The sequence below is a fragment of the Anomalospiza imberbis genome, chromosome 5 (assembly GCF_031753505.1).
Source record: "Anomalospiza imberbis isolate Cuckoo-Finch-1a 21T00152 chromosome 5, ASM3175350v1, whole genome shotgun sequence".
Lineage (NCBI taxonomy): Eukaryota > Metazoa > Chordata > Aves > Passeriformes > Viduidae > Anomalospiza > Anomalospiza imberbis.
Window position 1 is genome coordinate 14224692 of NC_089685.1, and position 12427 is coordinate 14237118.

Sequence of the window (12427 nt, forward strand, 5' to 3'; positions counted from 1 at the left end):
AGTCTTTGAATACCATGGTTTACACAGTATTGGCCTAGCTTTCCTATCTTCCTCCTGAAGGTCCTGAAAACAAAATGCACTCTGAGAAACTGCTTTACTTTACTAATGTCAGAGATTTTATATGATCCAATCTACTGATGCTGTTTGAGAACTCATCCTCTGACAATGATATGAGAGGATTCTTTTCCTTTGCAAAACAGAATTATTTTTTATTTTTGCTAGATCTAAGAACTCAACATTTCAACTTAAACTACACAATATATCAATTGTAACTGAAAAGCTTGAGGGTATATTATGCACATTGTCCTAGAAAAAATATTTTTTAATTCAGCTATTAAATTTATCTCCAGGAAATTAAAACTTTAATAACTGCTAGTAGTTCTTTGAAGTCAAGAACTAAATTTGCTATAAAAATAATAAATCTACTGAATAAATTGGAACAAACAGAGAGCATATTGAAAGAAAAAATGTGCAAACACAGCAGCAAGATTTTAGGATAAGCTCCTCGTGCTCTGAAGTCAATGGCAAAATTGCTGTTGACTCCATGGGACCACAATTTCACCTCTCTATTCTGAAATGCTGTTTAATTTTTTCTACATTCCAGCCCTAACATGTGCACAGGAATTAAAGATGAGAAAAGGTACTCTAGTAGTATAGATAGATGAGGCTTCATTAATGTAATGGCCACAGCTGCTATTTTATGAAAATAAACACTTAAAAAATACTCATCAGAGTATCAGGGTCCAAGCTTGGATTTCCTTCTTCCCTATATGCATATTTATGAGGCAGCTTTTTCCTGTGACATCTTTTTATAATGTATTTCTAAGATCCACTTGACAAAGAAACAACATGCAAAGAGAAATTGCTGACCAAACTGCAAAGCCACATTATCAGAGCAATACTTCTGATTGATTTAATGACTCACAGTGTGATTGCACCAACCATAAACTTCCAATGAATTTTTTTGTTTTCAGGGAATATGACAAAAAAAGCAATCTTCATTTATAAGAGGGTCCCACTTTGCCATGTCAAAACATCAGCACCCTGGTTTCTGGAAAACAGAATAATTTTCTTGCCTGGTTGCACTGGTTGCTTTGGGAGTTTTTTGGATCACAGTCACAGGTCTGACATCCTTTTCCACTAGCCAGGTCCCAGTAGCCAGAGGCACACTGGTCACACGTGGCACCCAGCACATTGGGCAGGCAAGGACAAGCTCCTGTGGCTGGGTCACACAGGCAGGCTGCGTCCCCCCCTGGGCACAGGGCAGGGTGAACACCTGCCATATTGCACATGCAGCCTGGAAAAAGAAGGACAATTACTACAGCAGACAGTAATACAGACAGCTGATGGATAATCAGAGCTGGATATAAAGCCCACACTGTAGGTTTACTTCTAGTGACCTTGAGCATGCACATCTCATACACATTGCCAGTCTTTCTGTAATAACTTATATATGGCTTTGAGAAAACTTACTGTGAATATTCAACACTTTTAATACAGGCACAGAAAATGAAGGCTCAGTGAATTTTGAATCTTATTAGAATGCAATGTTAAATATGTTGGGTAAGGATAAGTTGATTTACAGTAGGCATTATCCAGCGTGGGAATCCCCAGTAAGCTAAGTAAGATAAGAAGCCTTCCTTGTGAGGAGCCAAAAGTTCTTGCTTAACAATTTCTAACAGACATCTTCCAAGTATGAATGAGGGATGGACTTGGACTGTATTTTAGAGATTCCCAGAAAAATAGTTTCTTAACGATACTTATAGCTATCTTGGCCATAAAAATTAAATCCTCAATCAGGCATATCTGTGAAAATGAGTTTAGAGAAAAATTGGGAAGAAGCTTGTGCCTTTCCTTACACTCTTACTCTTCTGTTCAAAGTGCTGAGTTACTGACTGTCCTCATGGAATCTATTAAATTGCCTGAACGCTCGCACTCTAGCCACTTAATGAAAACAACTGGTAAGGCAGGAAGTTCAGCAAGGGATCATCTGGTTAACTGAGCTCTAACTGAGCTTAGCTGGCATCAGCCAGCAACATGGATAAACAATTATCACTGATTCCTTTACTTTTGATTCCTTCCTGAATAAGCTGAATACACATTTTTCTAACAGAGAGAGTACTGCTTTTATTTCACAAATGAGTATTTCCTAGGAGTGACATTCAGTATGAGATTTAGAGAGACTTGGATCACAAAGAATTTAATAGATTCCATGTTAATTTATTTGTATCATTGATATATTTATATTTATTAAATAGAGAAATATATTTGTGATTCTTATATTTTGCTCTATTTATCTGCTTTAGTTTTGTCCTCGCTCCAATGTCTAGCCTTTCTTCATAGCCTATTTTTTAAAAACATTTTATTGGTAGTAAAACACAGTTGCAGTGCTGTTACTTACTTTGACAGCTTTGATTGAGGGCTGAGCCAAAATAACCTGGTTTGCAGAACTGGCAGTTTGCTCCATGGGTGTTGTGTAAACACTTGGTGCATTCCCCGGTGACCCTGTTACAGGACTCTGGGTCTGTCAAATCAATGTTGTTGTTGCAGGGACATGGTGCACAGTCAAGCCCAGGGCTGCTGGGGTTTTTGTAGAACCCACTAGGACACTTGTCACACTGATTGCCTGTCAGAGGAAGGTAAGAATATTGCTGGCTGATAGGAATTCAAGTGAAACATGTAATTTCTAGTAATATTATGAAAAGATTCAGACTGTCTGTTCAAATGCATATTTCAATGGAAAATATCCACCTGTTTGAGACCATTGCCCTTTAATCCTCTGAACAGTTTAAATTATATCTTCCCCACTGAAACCTGATGGAAAGACACCTTCCTCATCCCAAGCTGTTTATAACAAGGAAGTCTTTTCAGTAAGGCCAATTAGGTGCCCTATCATACAACACCTCCAAACACCTTTTTCCATCCAAGTCCATTCAATGGCAGTAGTCAGGGTTAGACATATTTGCAGGATTTTCCTTGGCCCTTCACTCCAACAGCAGCATTGGAGGGTAGGGGGTACCCAGGAGTTCAGATGAACTCTAATGCTCTGTCCTTTCTTGCTGGCATTACAACTAGTACTGCATTTCAACTCAATGCCTGCCCTGATTTGGGTACTACCTCAGCATCTCAGAAACCATTCTGGGCAGACTGGTGTTTCTGGAACCACATCCACTGGTTCATCCTCAGCCAAGGACTCTCTTCCTTCACTGTGCTCCTCAGGACCCAGAGCCTTTCTCAATCTCTGAGAAAGTGAGACCACTGCTACAAAAGTGACCAAGAGTCTTGCTGGAAAGGAGCAGGAGCAATAAAGTCCAAAGCTGAAGAGTGCAGTGATTTGTGAGGACAGAAGTCCCCTGAGTGAGCACCAACATGAGTAATTTTGACCCTACAGCAATTACTCAGGCAAAACCACTCTTGACTTATAAAGGAACCTTGCCTAAGTAAAGATGACAGCATTGGTTTAATTTTCAGCAGTGATCCCATTAAGCTTTACTTCCACCAGAGGAGCTCTTTCTAATGCCCATGGGAAGGGAAATATCTTTTGCTTTCCCTTGAGGAATTCAACCTAAGTCAACAAGATCTTAGGAAATGCAGAATCAGTTTGTTGCAAAAAGATCTGCATTTTAGACAGCTGAGAGTAGAAACCCCATTTCTGAAGTTTTAACCATGAAGCAGTCACTTTAAGGCTTAATGTCAAAAAGTTTCCTCTATATGGAGAAAGACTTTCTCTGATTAGGAAATCTTATCAGCTCTTTTTGATGCCCTAATCATTCCCGTTTGGGCTTGCAATGCTTCTTTTTCAGAGGTAACAAGCAAATACAGTTCTCCCCCCAACTCTCTTCATGAGATTAATGTAATGCCTCTGGAAAGGAGGAGATTTCCAGAGAGTGACATCAGAATAATTAATGACTTCACTATATCTGCATAGGTGAATCCCTTTTTAAAACACTAACTGCACAATTCCCATTCTTCCTAGTCAGAACTTAGGCACATAATTTCAGTAAACTTGAGTGCTAACTCTTCTTAGCTGTTTTATTAGTATTATCTCATTGTTATTTCTGAACACATGATAATTTTTTTTCTCTTATATTAATTTAAGTAGTATCAAAACCAGTCCTTATTTTGCTTCATACCTGAATATCCCTCGAGACAATTACAGATAAGCTGTGCAGATTGGGAGTCCTGGTAACAGGAATGTGCAAAATACCTATTGCTTGTAGGTGCCCCTGGGCACATGCATGGGTGGCAGGGTTCTCCATCCAGAGGGTTTCCATAATAGCCATCCATGCACCTGCCAAAGCAGTCAACACAAAGCAGACAAATTGTCAAGTGCTTCATGCAGGTGAATCAATTTACATGTATATATTGAAATTAGTATTCCAGGTCATTGTAATGCTATCTCCATCAATTGGTAGAGATACATCAAGCTTCAAATGTATTCTAAAATGGAAAATCACAGCTGCATTCTCAAAATCTGAAGCAAAAAGAAAAATACATATGTTTTCCTTTCAATAAATGTTTGTGAAGACTTTCACCTACTCTGGAACAATTTTAATCTGAATGATTTTGATATGGCATATCACACATGCCATGCATAGGCAGCTAAAAGCTGCCATATAAAAATTCTGTATATTTACCTATCAGCACATATATTAATCTATTTCCATCTAGACACACACACCGAGTGGTTGGCATGACAGTAAAAAGTGCTGGCACAGGAAAAAAAGCAATGATTCCTCAAGAGTACTCAGAGAATACTGCATATTTTAGATGCAATATAGGTATTGAGCCATGTTCTGTCTGACATGTTCTGCAAACTTGGGGTATTGGCTCTTTCAAGGTGCTGGTGGCTGTGCTGTTACCTGAACTGGTGGGGGCTTTCAGGGCTCCCTGGGGGCTGACTCACCCTGCACACCACTGCTGCCTCCACATCCCAACCTCCCACAGTCCTGCAGCGGTAGCAACAGCAACACAGAGGCTTCTGGAGCATCCTCAGTCTTTTATCTGTTTTGCTGTGACAAATGGGAGCACAGCTCTCCGTATGTATTCAGGCAAGGCTAAAAGACTTGGCTATCTGATTATCCTCCCCCTGGGGTCTGGAGATCCTGCACAGCCATAGGACAAAAAGTGCTTCAGTCTCCCATTTTTAATCTGTTTACCATCTACAAGTAGAACAGCCAAAGACTGTCTTGTCAAAAAGCACTGCAGGAAAAGCTGAACAGGTTTCATGAGGAAAACCTCTTAAAAATTAATGACAAGGTACAGTCCAGCTAAACCAAACTAAACAAACTTAATTTTGATGTCCATGTTGAACTGTGATACTGCTGCCAGTGTACAAAATAAAAAAAAAAAGGAGCGGTGCTCTGAATGGAGCTGGAAGGTGTGGGAAAAGTCATTTGCTGGTGACACGGAACTAATACGACCAGCAAAGAGGGCACATTTACTTAAAATCCTCGAAGGTAATTGCAGGTATTAAAATGAGTATTCAGCACAATATTCAGCCTCTTGGCTAGCCTCGTGCTGAATTTTAAATTTGAAAGCTGGCAATTTGGAACGTGGCAGGAGTCATTTTATCCCACCCACAGTGCTTTGTGTGTGTCTCCAAGTACATGGTGCCATGGCGTCCATGTCTCAAATGCCTTCTTGCAGGAAGCCCGCTGCAATGCTGGGTGCATGCCCTGCCTGCAGTCCACCCACAGGCATTGCATGCATGTTTCCACATGCAATAGGTAATAGCAATGAAATAGGTACTTGACATTCAGCAGCCAGGCCCAGTTTCATGTCAACATGACAATGACCTGTTAAGGTCATTGACGCATTTGTAGGCCCCCAGCTACTGGAGACCACCAGTGTCTGGTGAAGCGTTGCAGCACTGCCCATGAACTGACCTCTCACAGCGGCTCCCAGCGGTAAACCCGCGGCAGTTGAGGCACTCTCCGGTCAGAGGGTCGCACAGCTCCGCGTGGCCATTACAAGGGCAGGGACGGCAGTGGGGAAACCCAAAGTACCCAGCCAGGCAGCGGCTGCAGCGCTGGCCACCCACCTCCTGGCGGCAGGAGCACTGTCCCGTCACCTGGTCACACAGCGTGCTCAGCGAGCCTTGCGGGTGGCACTCGCACGCTGGAAAACACCAAAAGCAAAGCTGTGTCCTTAAAGAACTCCTGCCAACCCATCTCATCCCTGACACTGCTCAAAGGCAGCAAGGATGATTTGTTTTTCATGGGAACATTTTTTATATTGCTTGACACATAAGCTGGGATTCAAAGCCCTAAAAAATTGGGGTATGCTAGTGGTACTGGTAGCGGTGCTGGCTGCAAGGCACTCACCGTAGCAGCCATGGAAGCCAAAGCCATAGCTGCCTGCAGAGCAGGTGTCACAGCAGCGTCCCACGACGTTGGCTTTGCACTGACACTGGCCCCCCAGTTTACTACAGCTGGCATTCTGCGACCCCTGGGGATTGCACTTGCATGCTGGCAAGGGGAAAGGAAATTAAAACAGGTTTGGTTGTCAAGGAGTTCTAGTGCTCTCATCAGCTTGCAGGTTTCACAATTTAAAATAGGTAGAAAAGAGCTTGATTATTCTTCTCAGGGGTTCACTAACCTGACAATGGCCATAGTTTAGATCATTCGATGGTGTACCATCAACGGTGATGGTATATCAGGCACCAGTACAAGTTTTGGTGTTGCAGTTGCCACATTCAAGGCACTGCCTTCAGCACACATTTGGGGTAGGACAGAAAGGGAGTAGCAAAGTATAGATCCAAATAGAGACATCCTGAAGTCTAGAAAGGTTTACTATAAATCTGTATCTAGCTGAAGCACTGGACATAACCTGCAAGCTGTATTTATTCTGTGTCTGTGTACTGTTTGTTTCCTTCTGGACACCTTGGACTAACTTGAGTGAAGATGCTCTGCTAACCCACAGAGGATGTTTGCCCAAGATGCTCTGGAAATCACTAGAAAACCAAAGTGCCGCACTTCATTGGGAGGGTCTTGTCACTTTAGGAACCAGGCCAATAGGGAGTTAGGACAGCCCAAGCCTAAATGAGGGGTTCACTGGTTGCACACTGTGACCTCATCGCCTGATATTAGAGTGAGGCATCAATCCTTCTAAAAATTGCCCAATCCAAGCAGATGCTATCACTTTGGAGGCATTGCTGCTAGGCTCCCTGAAAGAAGCTGGCCACCAAAGTTGCCCAGAAAGGCCCCTCCTCTTGCTGGAGGTGCAGAGGAGTTCCATTTCTCTGGGCCAAATACTTGGGAAATTTCCTGAGCTACTGAGCCCAGCTAGTGGTGGGTCGAGGAGGCTGCCTAGGAATTTCAAACCCCATCTGCCACTGCCTTCTTGCTAGAATATCATCAAGGTTTTCTTGATGAACCTCTTCCAGTACACTAACTTATCTACCATCATGTCTGGAATCTTACCAAGGCATTCAGCTAGCCTACAGCATCTAGAGAGAGGGCTTAGGAACTTCTCTGTCATTTAACAGCATCCAGAAAAGAAGGAAAGTTACTGCCTTGGCCATATGGTTAAAGCATCTGATTCAAATGCTTTTCAAAAGACACAAAATCACTTCCATCTTCCATGGTCCCTCTCATGCTGGTCCATGAAGCCCATCAGGAGTGATGGATTCTGAGATTCATGCCACCAAGAGGTGTTTGCAGCACCCTGTTTGCAGGTTCACATCCATGGATGTCACATGCTGACCAGCTTCACTTCTACATCACTGCAGGCTCAGAGCTCTACAGTCAACATATCCTACAAACTCAAGGGAAAACCAGCAACTGCCCAGAAGAGCTGCCTGTGCAGCTGGTCCTTACCGACGGCACCGTTGTGAATTCGGGCTGACAAGCTCACTATGAGCCGTGTGCACACTTCGGGCAGGACATGAGGCCCAACTTCGGATGCAATTTCAATACAGTGATACTTCTGGTACTCATCTAAATCCTTTTCACTGCATAAGTTCTCCACAGAGCTGATTCTGGGAATTAGTCCAAGCTTTGCCGTTAAGAGAGAAAAGAAAATATTTTTGCTTAGATATATTGAAAACCAGAATTTTCCACATTCTCTTAATGTGCTTTCCATTGCAACTACAGAGGCCTGGGTTTCCAAATCTGCAGTTGTGCCATTCTGCCATCTATATTCACATTTATTCTGAAGGTCTAAACATTCCCTGAGTTGTTCAAATAAGAGAGACTGTGTTTAAAAAAATAAAATTATAATAAGACCTCTGATATATGCTCAGAACTGGTCTTGCTGTGCTGTGTTAGAGACTCCAAAAGCAGTGTCTGGGCAAAATTTTTACTTGTATTACTGTGATAGAGAAAAATCACTACCATGATACCACTGAAGGTTCTATATCCAAGTATAGCCAGCCCTTGCTAGGTCCAGTTCTACAGGAATAATTAGAGAAATAGACCTAAAAATATTTTTCTCAAGAGAAGGACCCAAAACTAACACCCAGTTCCTAACTTGATGGAAACTTGGGAAATATCTGGACCTGATTTCTAGGAAGTACACAATTAATTTTACTTTTCCAATATAATCATTAAAAATATCCATGATCTCAACAAATTTGAGATATTTAACAAAACGTAAGTGATGAGGAGCTGTATAAATTCATATTCATAGCCACAGAATCTTATCAGCATATATATATGGACTGTGTTCATAATTAATGAGCAACAGATAGTGATACATGCAACATATGCAACAAGTATGACTTGCATTGCTCCATGAAAATTTAACCAGATCCAATTCTGCCTTTCCATATAAAAATATGCAAACAATGCCAATGGAGAAAAACAGAAGCTGAATTTCTTTTTAAACACACTATACATTATTTAAAATATTTCTAATAAGTCTGTAAAAAAATCACTGTGTATAAATACAACCTCAAGGGACTTGTGACAGAACTACTCACTGAGTCAATCAAGATGAATGATTTTGCCTTTTTGTCAGAAGCAGAGAGCTGAGAAAAATACACATCCACAAAATATTCTGTTCCTGGCTCCAGGCAGACTGGAGTTTGCAGAATTGCAATCCTGTTTAGCAGAAATGAAGCACAGTTATAGCCAGGAGTCGGGACAAGGCAAGTTTACTGGATGTTGTGAGCTCTCCCTTCCCCCTGTGCCTGCAAACTGATGCCTGCAGCCTGGAGCAAGCCCTGCTGCTGTGAGGAGCACACCCAGCCCCATGCTTGCAGACTTCGGGAAAGCTGCAGGACATCCTCCAGATGATTCACCAAGTGCAATTTAATCCTGGGGAGATTAAACTGAAAATGGCAGGTTTTAATACTTCTAGCAAGGGGGTATGCAACTCACTGTTCATATTCATCCTTTCCTGTCCCTGTTTGATCAAGACATTGATCACGTCCTCTTAGCTTCTCTCTATTCTTTACACAGGTCCAAGCTGAAAAGCTGGCTTTGAAAATAGACTAGGACAGTGAATTTAAGGCAATATTTCCTTTCTATACTGAAGCAGCTGCAGTTGGATCTTCACCAGAGCAACCAATCTCAGCTGGATCTCAGGCTGCTCTCCTGGATTTGGCAAACCTTTACTAGATGAAGGACTGGGGCATCAGACTCTTCCTTAGACCCCATGTAGTATTGTGGTGTGCCATCAACTGAAAAAGCCACACGTGTTTCTGATATTCCCACTATCCCACACATGTGTTGCTCTGCATTGTTTCAGTAAATGATTTGTACACAGAAGATCTACAGGCAAAAAGACAGCAACAGTCAGACCTCTTTGTAGCTGGGAGAGGCAACTCATATGGCTTCTGTGAAAGGACCTTGTTTTTGCAGTGTTGACCTGACAAGATACCAGCAGGCTGGATGGCAACACTTGCAAGCCAGTCTTCCAAGAACTATAAACAAAAGACAAAAATTATGGCTATATTTTGTATCTGAAAAACCTGCTTTCTCTTTGCAAGTCTTAATGAAAGCCATCTGAATCACTGCACGCTGCAGTGACAAGACAGACTTTCCCTTTATTCTTTACAGCACTGAAAAACAATGTTATTTCTGAAAAATTCACTGTATTTGCAATAGCTAATTAAAAGCAGAGACGGAAATGGGACCTCATCTGGTTCAAATGGAAACAACTCTGTCAGAGTCATTGGAGTTGTTTCTTTTCTTAGCACAGTGTTATTCTGGAGATATCTGTCATTAGATGCCTTCTCACACATCTAATAAGAAATAGTAAACATAAAAGACTGTGTAACAAATGTATTTAAAACCAAACTCTTCAATCCTTAGACAGAAAAAGCTACCTATGACTAGCCCACTGAAAAATTGTTCCCATGTTTTAAGACACTGGGAGATTGTTTTGCCTCAGAATGCCAGTCAGAGAACAGAACACAATAGACAGCAGGAAAATCTTGAGTTGTGGGACTGTCTCAGAGAATTGCAAAAGAGTAAGGAGTATACAAAAGCTGGTACCAATAAAACACTTGCATGTGTTTTTGAAGACATGGGTAAATTTAACCAGATTTGGATTAACAGATTTCTCTAGACATGTCATCATCATTAAGAAATCTTCTCCAGGCAAAAAAAATAGTAATTTGTCTATTTTCCTACAATTTTCACAATCTCAGAGTCCAGCTGGAACAACTGGGAAGTGGGATGCCTGCAAAAGGCCTGGATGAGAATCTACGCAGATCACTCCTGCCTGTACACATTTTCCTGCCCAAAAAAACCCAGCTAGGAATAGAGGATGCTTGTCTAAAAGGAACTGCATTTTCCATGTGTTTGATTTTTGAGTAAAAAAGTCCAGTCCAAGTAAAGGTGCCAAAAGATAAACATTCAGAAGACGAAACCTTGGCCAGTGCTTAGAAAACACTTTTAGTGCTGATTTTTCATATTTGAGTGGAAAGGGTTAAGGGAGTCAGTGGAGAACATATTACTTGGTTGGTAAGGCAACTTGTTACTGGGTAAAAAGCTAAGCAATTTTAATTTTAGATATGAAGAATAGGACAAGTTGCTCATCTTATTATTCAGAAAATAGACCCTGCACCTATCACAACATCACAAGAATCACAAGACATCACAAGTACCTCAGGCTCATAACGAACTGTGATATCAAAGTCCATAGCAAAGGGAACATTGCTGATGGCAAATCTCAGCCCAGCTCCGCTGGGAACGCGGGCGAAGCCATGTCCTGTCCACGTGACAGCCCGACCAGCGCTGGGCTGCCGGAACACCACCGCCAGGTCTGAGTCCTGTCCAAACTGCATCGCACCCTGCAAACACACATTGACATTTTCAACAACACACAGAGTCAAATTACAACAAAAAAAAACTCAGAAAAAATAAAGGAAATACTTTTGCTACATTGTTTACTTATTTTAGCCATCAGTCTCATTTTCTGAACAAGCTCGAGATTGACAATCTAAGAACTCTCCCAAAGGTAGGATATTTAGGGGCACGTGTAAAGGAAAGCTTCCTATAACTTTGCAGCAACAGCAATAAGAGGGACTAGAATAATCCACTCACCTCTGAATATTTGACATCTCCGAACATTCACATTGCAAACCGTAAACAGAGTAAGCCTGATTTCATACATAGCTGGACCATTCCATTATAAGCTGGATACATAAATATCAGTACTTACAATGGCTGCATTTAAGTGCAGAAGGTACCATGCTAATATCTTGATAAACTTCTTGAAAATATCTTGCAACCAAAAAAAAAAACTGCCTTTCGTAAGGACTTTTCCAAAAATTCATGATACTTGAGTCTACAAAAGCACTAGACATATCAGAGCAAGCCTGTCAGTGTGAATAATAAAATGTCCACCCAACTGTGTACCAAAACATTGATTTGTGTCAGGATTGTAATGTCTAAGACTGCAAATCACTTGTATTCAGGCATTTGCTTGCCCTTTGTTACAAAATAAAATTTTATTATTTGGTGTAAACTTAAGTAACTACTCAAGTACTAATTTACCTGTTCCAGTCCAGATTTTCTAGCAGTTCGTTTTTTGTTCCTGTGTAACACAATCTTTCCATTTTCAATCATGAACTCATAGCCTTTCTTCTGGAAGTAAATGTCACACCTTGGAAGAGTGCTCGGCTGAACCTATGAAGTAATAAAAAAGGAGCAGCACTGTCTCAACAACATTGAAAGGTGATAAGCAAGTAAATGAAAATCCACATTCTTAAAACAAGATCTATTCTCTCTGGGAGAAACTCTAAACTGTGGCCCAGCAGCTGCTGGAAACCTTTTCCCTTACTCCCTTAAAATTAACTTGCACTTTTCCCTCATAAGCTTTGTCTCAGACATCTGTTTTCCATTTAATTATTGGACTGTAGTATAATTACTGATTGTGATTATAGCTAGATATTTGTGGATGTGACCTACAAATAAACAGTTTTTTATTATTCTTTATCTATAGTTTCTGTACAACATGCCAGAGAAAAAAATGT

General features: G+C 41.1%; 1 protein-coding gene across 1 annotated transcript in view; it reads right to left on the reverse strand.

The window, feature by feature from the left end:
• LAMB4 (laminin subunit beta 4) overlaps positions 1-12427 on the reverse strand; it is a 41468-nt gene that overhangs the window by 13628 nt on the left and 15413 nt on the right. The window contains exons 15-24 of the mRNA XM_068189710.1: positions 11949-12080; positions 11057-11242; positions 9747-9868; positions 8924-9044; positions 7821-7998; positions 6327-6470; positions 5889-6120; positions 4134-4291; positions 2402-2626; positions 1077-1297 (exon numbers count right to left, since the gene is read on the reverse strand). Coding sequence (XP_068045811.1) covers positions 1077-1297; positions 2402-2626; positions 4134-4291; positions 5889-6120; positions 6327-6470; positions 7821-7998; positions 8924-9044; positions 9747-9868; positions 11057-11242; positions 11949-12080 — 1719 coding nt within the window. The remainder of the gene's footprint in view (positions 1-1076; positions 1298-2401; positions 2627-4133; positions 4292-5888; positions 6121-6326; positions 6471-7820; positions 7999-8923; positions 9045-9746; positions 9869-11056; positions 11243-11948; positions 12081-12427) is intronic.